The sequence below is a fragment of the Coregonus clupeaformis genome, chromosome 19 (assembly GCF_020615455.1).
Source record: "Coregonus clupeaformis isolate EN_2021a chromosome 19, ASM2061545v1, whole genome shotgun sequence".
Taxonomy (NCBI): domain Eukaryota; kingdom Metazoa; phylum Chordata; class Actinopteri; order Salmoniformes; family Salmonidae; genus Coregonus; species Coregonus clupeaformis.
In genome coordinates, this window is record NC_059210.1 from 10,339,723 (window position 1) to 10,354,568 (window position 14,846).

General features: G+C 40.8%; 1 protein-coding gene across 14 annotated transcripts in view; it reads left to right on the forward strand.

The window, feature by feature from the left end:
- LOC121531634 (neuronal cell adhesion molecule) overlaps positions 1 to 14,354 on the forward strand; it is a 162,204-nt gene extending 147,850 nt beyond the window's left edge. For 5 of the 14 annotated variants that reach the window (XM_041836963.2, XM_041836964.2, XM_041836966.2 and 2 more), the window contains 8 exons: positions 163 to 339; positions 864 to 902; positions 1,823 to 1,894; positions 2,555 to 2,683; positions 5,100 to 5,258; positions 6,260 to 6,391; positions 6,550 to 6,628; positions 11,569 to 14,354. In XM_041836963.2, the coding sequence (XP_041692897.2) occupies positions 163 to 339; positions 864 to 902; positions 1,823 to 1,894; positions 2,555 to 2,683; positions 5,100 to 5,258; positions 6,260 to 6,391; positions 6,550 to 6,628; positions 11,569 to 11,815 (1,034 nt within the window). In that variant the 3' untranslated portion in view covers positions 11,816 to 14,354. The remainder of the gene's footprint in view (positions 1 to 162; positions 340 to 863; positions 903 to 1,822; positions 1,895 to 2,554; positions 2,684 to 5,099; positions 5,259 to 6,259; positions 6,392 to 6,549; positions 6,629 to 11,568) is intronic. The other 9 variants (XM_041836970.2, XM_041836972.2, XM_041836974.2 and 6 more) reach the window with 4 other exon arrangements.
- Positions 14,355 to 14,846: the final 492 nt, after the last annotated feature.

A 14,846-nucleotide genomic window follows, 5' to 3' on the forward strand; every position in this document is an offset into this window, starting at 1 on the left:
TCCACCTCTCCACTCCTCCACCTCTACATTACCCCCTCCTCCACCTCTCCACTCCTCTACCTCTACATTACCCCCTCCTCCACCTATCCACTCCTCCACCACTACATTACCCCCTCCTCCACCTCTCCACTCCTCTACCTCTCCGCCCCTCCACCTCTTCAGTCAATAGCTCCAACGAGCTGGGTCCGATGGAAGAGCTGGCCCTGCCGGCCAACAAGACCTCTGTCACGCTCCCCAACCTCAAGTACAGCACTCGCTACAAGTTTTATTTCAATGCCAAAACAGGCCAGGGAGCAGGGCCCGTCATTACAGAGGAAGCCGTCACTATTATGGACGAAGGTAAGTGTGAATGTACGCTATTGAAGGTCGCAAGTAGAAAACTAACTTTGACTGTAGCCAAAGACGGTAGAGAACATACCCTTTAAATTGATATGGTTATGGTATGGGAGTCCTCCTTAGTTACATACCATTCCACACATGTACCATGTTGAATGGTTCAAGTCAACCCCAAACATCTAGATGGTGTATTGTGTAACTTATACTCGCTTATGAAGCATGGTTCTCTGTTTTATGTTTATAATGTCCGTCTGTTGTCCTTGTGGATCTACTATTGAATTGTCTTCGGTGTGTGAAAAAGTGTACAGCATTGTGCCAAAGCATGATATAACCTCTGTGTAGTCATGGTTGTAAGATCACTAACCGTGAGTGTGTTTCCCAGTTGTACTTTGACAGTAGCTGGTCCAGTTAGTTTTATATTACAGCATGTTCATGCTTACTCACTGGTACATTTAATGAAAGGGACATGCAGGTGTCATATTGACCTTGATATCTACTTTTGTGTCCCCCCCCCTTTCCCCTCGAAGTCCTAATGTATCAGCCTTCAGTAGACAAGGTTGGAGGAGGTACCTGTAGCGCTCAGAGTCTGCATGCTCCTCATACAAACAGATCTGGGCCCATATTTACAAAGCATCTCAGAATAAGAGTACTGACCTAGAATCATTTTTAATGAATAGATCAGCACTCATACTGTACTCTGAGATGCTTTATATATACTGCCTTGGCTTCAAAGACTGGTCCAAGCCTGCGTTCCCCTTTTGAAAGACTCTCCTCCTGCTTCCACCAATCCCCTCGACCGCTCGACCCAGCAGGACCTGAATTCAAAGCTGAAACCTTGAAGATAGCTACATACAGATGTAGGATCCTAATTTGACCTATATTGTCACAGCAAGTGTAAGTGACAATAAAACATTTACAAAAATAATCCTGCAGCAACAGGATTTGAACGTTTAGTCCGTAATGTTGCTTGATCGGTAGTTAGGCTATTAGCTGGTTAAAATGAGGCTACATAAAAAGTGTTAATATAACCGTGTGCTAGTGCAGGTTTTCAGTGAATTTATGTAAATCACAAAGCTCATCTGCATTTCCTGCGGTGCAGGGAAATTCTCAGCAACAATAGAGTGATCAAATTAAAATCCTACATCTGTAGAGACATAATTATATGATGTGGTGCTTCTTTGGCAGCACACTCAAAACTCTTCAGTGTTGTATCTTACTTTCTAACGGCGTGATGGCGACTCTGTGACTGCTGATCTATGTCTCTGTGTCTATGTCTGGCTGATGTTGCGCTGTGCCGTCCCGTGCATGACATCGTGCGTGTTTGAATCCTGCTCCAACTGATCTGCTCAAACGTGCTGACTGTTTTCTCACACTTCCTTCTGCATGCATGGTGATGGACCTGTGTGTAACCAGCTCACTGTCTTACCTCTATGCCTGCTGTGTCTGTTGAGTGTTGAGTTTCTTATATTTCTCCATGTTGTTCCAGGGAACACCCAAACCCAACCCTCACCTCCCATAGCAGGGTCTCCTCCTCCTCCACGCCACCCATTCCACAAGGGTACAGCCGCTCTAGTCACTGTCCATGCACATCTTACAGTCTAAGGGATTTTCTTAATGTATTACAAATGTTCAGGCTTCATTGTCTGAATTCGTTTGTAAGGCTCATATAGGAAAGGAGGAACTGTAGATTTGATAGACTTTGAAGTAAGCCTAACTGAAAGTGGATTGGAAAATCAAAGTGCATCTTGCTTTGATTTTGACCTATAGATTCTATGATACAGACAGATGTAAATATAACGTAGGCCTACAAGCAAATGATGTGTTATTTGTATGGTATAAACCAGTGGTTCCCAACCTTTTTTGGTTACTGTATCACCAACTGAATTTTGCTCTGCCCGGAGTACCCATAAAGTACCCCCTAATGTGCATTTTACCAGTAGGCCTATGGTCTCATGAGTCTTCTCAAGTGCCCTCTGTGGATAGGCCAAGTACCCCTGGTTGGGAACCACTGGTATAAACTGTAGCAAAGTCATCTACAGGCTTTGTCAGTATCTTAGTAAGTTGAGTGTGAGTGCACAGACTTAAACAAAGTCAGACTCAGATTGATGTATTTTAGGAGATTTTTCACCAGGAAGAGTTTGATTAGTACTGTATTTTTCCCTGACCTTTGACCTAGAGTGTGAGCTTCATGGTTGTCTTCTTCTCTTGTTGTGCTCAGTGCATCCAGCTGCTCCGGCATTCGGGAACGTTAGCTCTTCCGTGGGAGAGGACGGAACGCTTATCAGTTGGGAGTACTGGGGAGCGGAAAAACATGTTTATGTAGAATATATAGTTAAGAACGACAACAGTAAGACATGCTATTTTATCTACTGTACATCAGTTATACTTAAACATCTAGGTACAAGAGACTCCTACTCAATGATTGGCTAATGCAGGTTTATACAAACATTGGCAGTTATGTGTCTAGCAGAGATATGATAAATGATCTAGTCTGATTCAAATAGTATCTTTGTTGTTGGCCATAACACAGAATACTACCTTCAAACTGCCCTGGCACAAACCTAATAACACACAGTAAAAAGCAGCAGAAACAGTCTAAAACAGGGGAGTGCTGTCACACTTTTTCCCCATCCCTTGCAAACACAGCTGATTTAAACTAATTGCGTTCCTAACTGAATATCATGATTAGTTGATTATTGGAGTCAGGCGTGTTAGCTGGGGCTGAGGCAAAAGTGTGACACCAATCAGGCCCCCGAGGACTGGAGTTGCCCATCCCGGGTCTAAAAGGATATTTTTTATATCCCATAATGACTGAACTCTCAACATATCTGTAGTTGTTACGTTGACCTGCACCGAAGGTAAAAATACACACCTACTGTAATTGTGTTTGTAATATGAATATTTAGAAAAACTTAATTCAACAGTTTTACCATCCCCATCAGTTTTTATCCCAATAATGTAGTAAAAGCGCTGTTTCAAATAGCATATCTGATTTAGTCTGATAACACAATTTCTCACTGAGACACATCCTCTAATGAGTTTTTATAATCCCCATACTTCATTTGTAGAATTCCATGAAATAACATAATACACATTTGGGTCTTTCTATAAATAATGGGGCCAATGTGTGACATTGGGATCAAAATAAGAAAATGGTTTGAAACAAAAATGATGAGGTTTTTTATGCAGTTCCACATGTGTACTTAAAAGTGAATATATGCAAATTGCCACCTATACAACAACATAGGCCTAGGACTTGGCTGCAATAATTACAAGGACTTTTCAAGCACCAAATTGAGGAAATGTTCAAGGGAGGCCTATTTTCAAGGTAGGCTTATTCCAGTACATGAATTTCTGAGCTCCAAATTCAAGTTCAAGTAGGTTACTTCAATCCCCTTGTATTGTTTAAAATTGCAGGTGTAACATGGAAAACCAAAATGTATTTGTCATGTTATTTCATTACCAGATTATATTGTGAAGAAACCCACTAGGCTATATAATTTGTTGTCATTATATCCAGAATAATTCATAGGAATAGCGTTGGGTGTTGCGCAATAGTCTATACTACACAATTGCGAACAGTAGACGCTGTGTCCAATCCGAGGCACAAAAACATAGGAAAACATGAACACATGACCTTGATGCTTTCTCTGTTAAATCTAAGGAGACCATGCTGTAAATCAAGCAGACAACAACAGATGATCAACATCAATCCGCTAGGGTTATTAGATCCAACGTGGATCCAGGCACAACTGTCTTCACCGGCGTAACGAACCAGACACCAAAATATTCCTTGAAATCACCTTTTTTTTTCCAGCTCTTGGGCTGTTGTTGCTTCACGTGCGCTATCACAACAGCTGTTCTTCACTTGACTGTCATTCAGGAAATTCCTTCCTGGATCAGATGATGATGTGTAAAAATATCATGGCATAACCAATCAGCTGGACACCAAATGCGCATCCAACAAGTATTATGCATAATTATTGAAGAACTACGTTAATGACAGTATCAATTTAGGTTTTAAGTATCAAGGTAAGGTGACTCTTTTGGTTAGAAGCATTCGATTTAGCGATCGCATTTATTATTTTGGATTTGTGTGCCCATGAAAACTGTTTTCACACCGTAACATAACATTTCTGAGATCTCTATACAAAGAACTGTCCGACAGCTGGATCCAGGATTCTTACAGGGTTCAAGTTCAATGTCTAATTTAATGATATAACGACAACTTACACTGCCATGAATGCAAGGACAGAAAAGTCGTGTTTTATGTCACATTATTTTGAACAAATTGGTCAAGACACCAACCATGATAAAGGATTAAACATAGGTTTTAAATCAACTCGTGAATTGTATTGAATATAGCTATGATCCCCCATATATGTTAATGTAATGACATGAAAAAAAATTGTAGCTTATTATCAATGTAGCTGTAGCAAGTTGCCCAGTGTAGGAAATCCTCACTGCTACCCTAGTTTATAGAAAGACCCATTTACACAATTAGTGATATCTAATATTGATATGATAGCTGCCAGTTCATGACACAAGATAAAACCATCCCTGCATGAAACTCCATAGCCCATCCCAACGTTGTTACAATGTCAGGTGTACGGTGCACATATTAGGACATTAACAATGTTAGTCTAACTAACTATGGTAGTCCTAATATGTGCACCGTACATTTTGACTATGATGGATGTCCTAAAATGTGCACCAGACAGACAAACATCTTTCAAAGCACCTTTCTTCCTGCAACTCTCTAGGTGAAGAGGACTGGCAGAAAGAGTATGTAAATTGCTCTCAGGCCTATGTGCTGAAGGGCTTAAAGGAGGGCCTGTCCTATAGGGTACGCGTGGTTGCCAAGGGTCACGACGACCAAGCGGTGCTCCACCAATCAGAGGAGCTTTTGGTGACCGTTCCAGGTGAGGCAGCACGCGATTGGCAGGTCGTCACCTGCGCCGCCCGGCCTCACCTTGCCTTGCCCTGTGTTGCTGTAGAGATTGTGAAACATTGTTTGGTATGCTAGATGTGTTATTCTCTACTGCTCAGGCACCTGTTCAGTAGGTATACGGTCCAGTTTATTAACAGTATATCTGTTGTTGTGGTCATTCTAATGGAAACGTACGGTAGGCATGTTCAGTAGAGATGTAGACGTGGTAGTTTTCTGACCTGCATGATGTCCTCCTGTCTGTGTGTTGTTAGAAGTTAAGAACACAGGTTTTGTTTTCCTGGAGAGGCGTACAGTAAGAGCATTTTCATATAGATGATGGATATCATTCACATAATGTAGAAGACGGATGTGTAACTGTCTAATTATCCACCTGATTGTCTTTCCTTCTGTGGTTAACTTTTGTTTTTTTTGGAATGTCTGTGTAAATGTGTGTGTGTGTGTGTGTGTGTGTGTGTGTGTGTGTGTGTGTGTGTGTCTGAGAGTGAAAGGAATAAAGAGCATTAGAAAAGAAGTGAATGTTGTTTACCTCACGTACTGTAGAAGTCAAGCTGTTAACCATCATTAACACTCTCTGTAATATCCACAGCTGAGATGTTTAACATAACATCACTAACATAACTATCAACAACAACAACAACAACAACATAACATCACTAACATAACAACTGTCTGTTACAGTAACACTGTGTAACAATTTCCAAACAATATGTAAAAAAATATATATATTGCTCACAAAGGGTTCTCTGGAAACCTATGTCCATACTATCCTGTACTTATGTTTTATTGGTCCATATCTACTTTAGGAGCTGTCATTACAATATGCTAATAATGAGGAGTTAACATAACAAAACGTTATTGTCCATTACATTTTCATTATATTACAGTATAGGAACAAGGTTACCTTCCTAATTTAAAGCAACCAGGCCAGTCACTAACGGTCATGTTCTCTTCCTCCCCTCGCTGCCTGACCAGCTGTACCATCCAGACAGGTGGACATCGCCACCCAGGGATGGTTCATCGGTCTGATGTGTGCCATCGCTCTCCTCATCCTCATCCTCCTCATCATCTGCTTCATCAAGAGGAACAAGGGAGGCAAATACCCAGGTGGGTGATACAATCACACATGTAAAGGCAGACACGCACGCACACACGCACACACGCACACACACACACACACAAACACACACAAACACACTCACTTCCGTCTCCACATCCATCACCTAGAGGTCATAGTAACAGACCCATTTGCTCTCTGTCCCTAGTGAAAGAAAAAGAGGACGCTCACACAGACCCAGAGTTCCAGCCCATGAAAGAGGATGACTGTACTTTTGGGGAATACAGGTGAGAAACGTGACTCTGTCCTCTGGAGCCCATGGGCCAAGATCCTGCCCTAAGCCCAACAACCCCACCAAGTCCCCGCTCCCTCCTCTGACCTGGTTCCTCTCAGATGGGCACGAGCCCCCCCGCCCCCCCCCATCCTACTAACAGCTGACCTCCAACTGCTGGGCCTCAGACCTCCATTGGACCAGCATCGTTCTAACAGGGATTCTAGCAGTGCAGCCCTTTGGAGCTACACAGTAAAGCACAAGCCTGTTCTCATGGAAGAAGTTGGGACAGGGTCAGGGATGGGGTCAGGGACGGGGTCAGGGATGGGGACGGGATCAGGGTCAGGGACGGGGACGGGGAAGGGATTCTTCTCTGCTTAGTGTGTTGGTGGCTTGTGTGCCCACCCACCAGATTGATATTGTAGTGTGTTTGACTGTGTTGCGTCATTCGAGAAGCAGGATATACAGTATTATTCAGGTCTAAGTTTTAGTTTTTTCTAGCTTTTAAAAACTTTCCCTAGGACTGTCAGGAAAATGTGCAGTATTCAGTTGCAGCATCCCAAACTGGCATGCGTAGATACTGTACCTGCCCCATTAATGTCTCATTTCTAACCAAATGAATCCCTTGTAACGAGTACATTATGCGTATCAATATAGCTATTCTATTATATAATATACGTGCTTAGTAAATTAATGTTTGCATACATAAGCATACATACAGTGAGGACACTCATCCCAGTCCATATTAGCTCTTACTATCTGCAGTAATCTAGATATGCTTGCAATAGCATCCTCTAACTATCTGCAGTAATCTGGATATGCTTGCAATAGCATCATCTAACTATCTGCAGTAATCTGGATATGCTTGCAATAGCATCCTCTAACTATCTGCAGTAATCTAGATATGCTTGCAATAGCATCATCTAGTAATGTTTCTAGACTGCTTGCTTTTCCAACCAACCATGCAGATATTAATTAATAATATTATATTAAGAACATTGAAGCACTTTATGTATGTATAGCGTTTTGGAAACATTATTTTGTACTGGTCCAGCTTTTTTCCAATTTATATGATGGGTTTTGTTTTAATATTTGATATTATTACTTTTTTGTATCATATATTTAAACCTAAATATGTTATATAATATACATGATATGCTGTGATACATACATCTATAGATTATGGATATATAATGTTGTCTGATGTGCATGGTGTGATGAAGATCTTATATGAAACTCACTGTAGGCAATAATGTCTTAGATGAAATCCTAGATATGTACAGTATATGTAATCCAGTATGAAGCTATCAGCATGTTGGAGGGACGTGGCCAGCACTGAGAGTACTGTCAGTTTTAGGGCTAAAAGGATGCTGTTTATATTGTCCACATCATAACTCTATCTAGTTTATGATCATAACATGAGAGAAACCCTAATAAGTCCATTAAAATAAGAAAAAAATTGACAATATAACAGAGTTTATACTGTTCAAATAACGAGTATTAGACAATATATCACAAGGCTAAATGTATGATATAAAGTGCCTTTGTGAAGAGATATCATACTTTCCATCCATGCCATTATTCCAACCAAGGTGGACTGGAGCTTTATGTCAATAAAGACATACCAACCTAACTCTAATGAGCTGTTCTGGTGTGACTACAGGCTTACATAACAACCTACAGTGCCTTGCAAAAGTATTCATCCCCCTTGGCATTTTTCCTATTTTGTTGCATTACAACCTGTAATTTAAATGGATTTTTATTTGGATTTCATGTAATGGACATGCACAAAATAGTCCAAATTGGTGAAGTGAAAAAAAAAAGAAAGACTTGTTTAGTTAAATAAAGTCCTCCTGTGTGCAATCTAAGTGTCACATGATCTGTCACTTGATCACAGTATATATACACCTGTTCTGAAAGGCCCCAGAGTCTGCAACACCACTAAGCAAGGGGCACCACCAAGCAAGCGGCACCATGAAGACCAAGGAGCTCTCCAAACAGGTCAGGGACAAAGTTGTGGAGAAGTACAGATCAGGGTTGGGTTATAAAAAAATATCAGAAACTTTGAACATCCCACGGAGCACCATTAAATCCATTATAAAAAAATTTGAAATAATATGTCACCACAACAAACCTGCCAAGAGAGGGCCGCCCACCAAAACTCACAGACCAGGCAAGGAGGGCATTAATCAGAGGGGCAACAAAGAGACCAAAGATAACCCTGAAGGAGCTGCAAAGCTCCACAGCGGAGATCAGAGTATCTGTCCATAGGACCACTTTAAGCCGTACACTCCACAGAGCTGGGCTTTACAGAAGAGTGGCCAGAAAAAAGCAAACACGTTTGGTGTTCGCCAAAAGGCATGTGGGAGACTCCCCAAACATATGGAAGAAGGTACTCTGGTCAGATGAGACTAAAATTGAGCTTTTTGGCCATCAAGGGACACGCTATATCTGACGCAAACCCAACTCCCCTCATCACCCCGAGAACACCATTCCTTCAGTGAAGCATGGTGGTGGCAGCATCATGCTGTGGGGATGTTTTTCATCGGCAGGGACTGGGAAACTGGTCAGAATTGAAGGAATGATGGATGGCGCTAAATACAGGGAAATTCTTGAGGGAAACCTGTTTCAGTCTTCCAGAGATTTGAGACTGGGACGGAGGTTCACCTTCCAGCAGGACAATGACCCTAAGCATACTGCTAAAGCAACACTCAAGTGGTTTAAGGGGAAGCATTTAAGTGTCTTGGAATGGCCTAGTCAAAGACCAGACCTCAAGCCAAATGAGAATCTGTGGTATGACTTAAAGATTGATGTACACCAGCTGAACCCATCCAACTAGAGGGAGCTGGAGCTGTTTTGCATTGAAGAATGGGCAAAAATCCCAGTGGCTAGATGTGCTAAGCTTATAGAGACATACCCCAAGAGACTTGCAGCTGTAATTACTGAAAAAGGTGGCTCTACAAAGTATTGACTTTGGGGGGGGGGTGAATAGTTATGCACGCTCAAGTTTTATTTATTTATTTGTTTGTTTCACAAGAAAAAAGATGTTGCATCTTCAAAGTGGTAGGCATGTTGTGTAAATCAAATGATACAAACCCCCCCCCCCCAAAAAAAACACAAATTTAATTCCAGGTTGTAAGGCAACAAAATAGGAAAAATGCCAAGGGGGGGGAATACTTTCGCAAGGCACTGTCCATACTGCTATGTTAGGATGGGTGTGTGGGTGCTCTATGCTTAGACACAGAAGGGTACAGTAAAACACAGATATAAAACACTGATGGGTTACCAAGTGTACAAGATACAAGTCAGTCTAGTCTCTAGTCTGCAGAACTAGTTCTGTCTACAGATGAAAACATTATTCCCATTTTAAAACGTAGTAAAATGTAGTCCTTAGTAGCTCAGCTGGTAGAGCATGGCGTTTGCAACGCCAGGGTTGTGGGTTCGATTCCCACGGGGGCCCAGTATGAAAATGTATGCACTCACTAACTGTAAGTCGCTCTGGATAAGAGCGTCTGCTAAATGACGTAAATGTAAAATACTCTCAATTCTGCCATGACAGGATCTATTTATACTCATAGCATATATAGCAATCCCCTGTGTGTGTGTGTGTGTGTGTGTGTGTGTGTGTGTGTGTGTGTGTGTGTGTGTGTGTGTGTGGATGAGGAGTTAGTGGTTATATAGCTCTCCCTCTGATCATTCTATATGTTCTTCCTGCACTGTGTATTGGGGATGTAGGTGTCAGGCAAGGTAAGGAAGGGTACTGCTAGTTGTCAGGCAAGGTAAGGCAAGGTAAGGAAGGGTACTGCTAGGTGTCAGGCAAGGTAAGGAAGGGTACTGCTAGGTGTCAGGCAAGGTAAGGAAGGGTACTGCTAGGTGTCAGGCAAGGTAAGGCAGGGTACTGCTAGACTAGCATGAGAGGAGGAACCAAAGGGGTGATATCTGTTATATAAACAGTAACTAAAGCCACTTGGAGAAAAAGGCCTGCTGTAAAAACCATCACAGGGTTACACCACTGTCCTTATATGTCTTCTAAACGGTCATGAACTGTCATAAAGCCTACATAGTGATATCGTAACATATCATAGTAATTTTTTTTCTGCCATATGCAGTGATTTCCATAATGTAACTGCAGTTAGATTTTATCCTGATTACGTTAGTTATTTTCATGTGTGATATAAGCTGACATAACCTGTTATGAATGGTAATAACAGGTGTAATTAATTATTAATGATCATTATGAAAGCTTTATGAAGGAGCGTTCACCTGCTATTCACTGTCATGAATCATAACCTCACATTGATTTCATTGTTGACTAACTAATGCTCAAAGAAAGCATTCTTTGCTGTTTCTTCATTTGTTTGCAAAATTGTGATAATGTGTATTTTTTGCTTTGGGGCATTTCATATCATTGCCTTGGATTTTCTGTTTTTCATTGCAACCTTTGTTGGTGAGAAAAGTTGATGTCCAGCAACACAGTACATATGTATTATTTTCCACCTCATGTTATGGTTTCAGGGGGAATTTGGAACAGGTATGATTTTGCTTGAATTTCCCTGTTGCGTGATGGAACCAACTAATCGCTCATGTCTACCATTTTTTTTAGACTTGGGGCAAAGTAAATTTCGCTACAGAAAATGAATCTGCTGCAGTGGACAGACATGTTAATGACTATCAGAAGTAGTACTATTTAAGTAAACATTTGAGTATTTATACAATATTATCATAAGTAACTAAAATTGTAGATTGGTGGGATAGATCAATGGATCAGGCCTTAGGCTATCCTACTTTCAATATTAATAAGGAAATTACAAAACTACCAAAGGTAATTTCACCTGGGTAACCAAAGTAAAATGAATTGGCGGCCCTTCAGCGCTCCATCTAAAAAAATGGCCATGCACTAAACTCATTTTTTACCTCATCCTGTCATCATAACACCTGCATGTCCTTTTCTCCTAGTGACACTGAGGACCATAAGCCGTTAAAAGGGAGCCGCACACCTTCTTACAGGACGGTGCACAGGGACAACAGTGACGACAGTTTAGTTGACTATGGCGGCGATGGCGGAGACGGACAGTTCAACGAGGATGGGTCTTTTATTGGACAGTATAGTGGAAATAGCTCCACCAGGGAAACTGCTGTGGGTCACGAGCACTCTGAGGCCCCCTCCCCGGTTAATACAACCGCTATGAATTCCTTTGTGTAGCCAGTCAACCGGTCAGCCAGGCCACTAGGTGGCGCTACATTATATTGAACTTTTTGTGTGTCGGCAGAAAAATGGACAGCCAGGCCACTAGGCGGCATTGCAGATACTGATATTTTTTGGGTAGTTAATTAGACGTTTATCCTCCCAGCCTATAGGAGACGCTGCGGTGACTGTTCCATCCCCCATCTCACAGGGCTGTCCAATCACATCATTGTGTGGCTTATCATCATCATCATCACATGCCCCACCCATCTGCACCCAGAACCACCTATGAGAACCACACTACTGTCACAGACACATAAGAGACACATTGGAGATACTAGATACTCCTGGAGGACTACGATTCTAATACAGTGCATGGAAATCCTGAAATTATGTACAACCATATATTAACACATTGAGATGAATGCTGATTAGTATATTACATGGAAGATATTGTCTATCTTGGACTACTATACGGTTCACATTTGAATTATTTACCATATTGTTTTTCCAGTCAAAGCATTATATTGATATTATTGTGTATGTTAGAGATACTTTAATACACCATAAAGAGGCATCAATGTCTTTGTGGACATAGTGGTGAAATGTGTTACTAAATGTACGGCTATTATTCTATGGATTTTTTGCAAGACAGGGGCAGTTTGTACAGTTTATACAGTTGTTGTTGCAGAAAGGTTGAATTTACAGTCACATAGTGAAAGGTTGAATTTACAGTAACAATGGTTGGATTTACAGTAACAATGGTAAAGGTTGAATATACAGTCACATAGTGAAAGGTTGAATTTACAGTAACAAAGGTTGGATTTACAGTAACAAAGGTAAAGGTTGAATATACAGTCACATAGTGAAAGGTTGAATTTACAGTAACAATGGTTGAATTTACAGTAACAAAGGTAAAAGTTGAATATACAGTCACATAGTGAAAGGTTGAATTTACAGTAACAAAGGTAAAGGTTGAATTTACATTGCAGGATTTTGTACAGTATGTATATCCAGACAGAGAGCTCCTAAAAGTATTCTTCTTTTGCCTAAAAAATCAATACTTCAAACAGCCTCACCAGTGGAGGCTGGGGTCACTTTAAATCTGAGGACAGACTCACTGTAATGGCTCGAATGGAATTCATGGAACGGTATCAAACACATGGAAACCACCAGCCTCCACTGGTCCTCACATGCCACCTTTGTTTTGATCACTGAGAATGCAAATTCTGATGTGATACGTGCTCTCATGACATCATCCTCATGACCTTTGACCTGCATGTGACATCACTTCCTGTGGTTGCACCTCACATGATCTCACCTGACGCTGACCTTATGGCTCTTCCTGTCCAACTCCAGCTTTTCTTTTGCTTTGCTTTGTAATGTTCATTTGTGATGCTTCATGGCCTTCAGCAGTAGTGTGCCTCAGAACTCGGATTCAGTTCAGTCTAGATTTATTTAAAAAATACTGTTTTACCCAGAGTTCAGTGAGTGGAATGGGCACAAAGCCAGAGGACGGTGAAGTCACACTCTTGGGGATGATGAGTTCAGTAGGGAGGGATGGAAGGATGGAGGACATCATGAAGGAAGGAATAATTCATTTAGTCATCTTTTAAAAAGCTTCCCAGTGGTTTTTCTCAGATATGGGATTTATTTTCCTTCCAACAAGCGGCAAAGGGCAGTCATATTGGACACGGTAAAATCATTTTATGTTTACAATTCTTTGCCGTTTTCAAAGGTTCTGGTCATCTATGAAGTCTTTGTAATTCTGCCGTGCGCGTGTGCATGTGTGTGTGCTGTTGTTGAGGGGATAATATTCATGCTAGGAAAGAGGTGCTCACTTGTACAGTACGTTTGAGGGCCTTTGAAGGGATCGCAAGTTCTTTTTTTTCTTAACTTGCATCAAGTTTTACGTGTTTTTTTTTTTTTTTTTTTTTACAGAAATGTCTAGTCTTGGTTGAATTTGTAAATATATACTTTTGACTGTACAGAGAAACACAGCGCTTAAAGGGATGGTTCACCTAAATTACAAAATTCGATGACAACCTGAAAGGAAGAGCTGTGCATGAGATAGTTATACTTGTTGGGGAGAGCTGTGTTCAATATATACATTTTCTGTTTGTATTTCTTTTTTCTTAGCTGTGAACATTGTACATTATTGTAACTAACAGGAAAAGATGTTGCCCATGAATTCAAATTTGAATTGTTTTCATTTGTCAGCTATAGTTGTGTGTTTCTGAAATGTCACTTCTCTGTATTATATGAAACCATACAGTACTCCGTAAACATTGAGATATAATGTACTTTGGAGTGTTAGATAAGTACTATAATGTACTATAACATTGTGGTATTATGCTGTATGTGGGTTATTATATGAGCAGCACAAGGTCTGCCAAACTCATCCACTTTGTGACAGTATAGCAAAATGGTTGTATTCTCATTCAAAAAACAGTTTCAAGGTTTTTACTAACAATGTATGTCTCTTTTCATTTCTATTTAAGTTTCTCCACTTAGTGAACTGGAAATATAATGAATGAATAAAATATAATTATCTGCAGTTCTATCTTTATTGTAAAGCTTCATTCTGTCTGTTCTTATGCTCTGCAAGCAAACGGAGCATTGAGAATTCTCTGACAGGACCAAGGTAATGTATCTGATGAGGGCCGCAGTTGTAAATGAGAACTTGTTCTCAACTGGTTTACCTGGTTAAATAAAGGTAAAATAAAATAAAAAAATAAAAGGGCAATTATACAGCAAGAGCTACAAAATGGCCCCATAAATATTATATTATACTGTATTAGAGTCCCACCGTAACGCCGGCTCATTTTGGACTTTGAGTTACAGACTTCTGGGTTGTACCGTTGGATTTGTCTATTTCTTCTGCATCCGTAGATACCAACCATTAGTATGTGTGATTAATGGGGGCTGAGCTAGAACAGTGTTTGAGACAAGGGCGGATCCCGAAGGGGCCCGGGGCCGGGTCTTTTATACAAAAACGTCTGTAGTGTCGACTGGTTTGAGCTACAAACTATTAAAAGCTATCTATGAA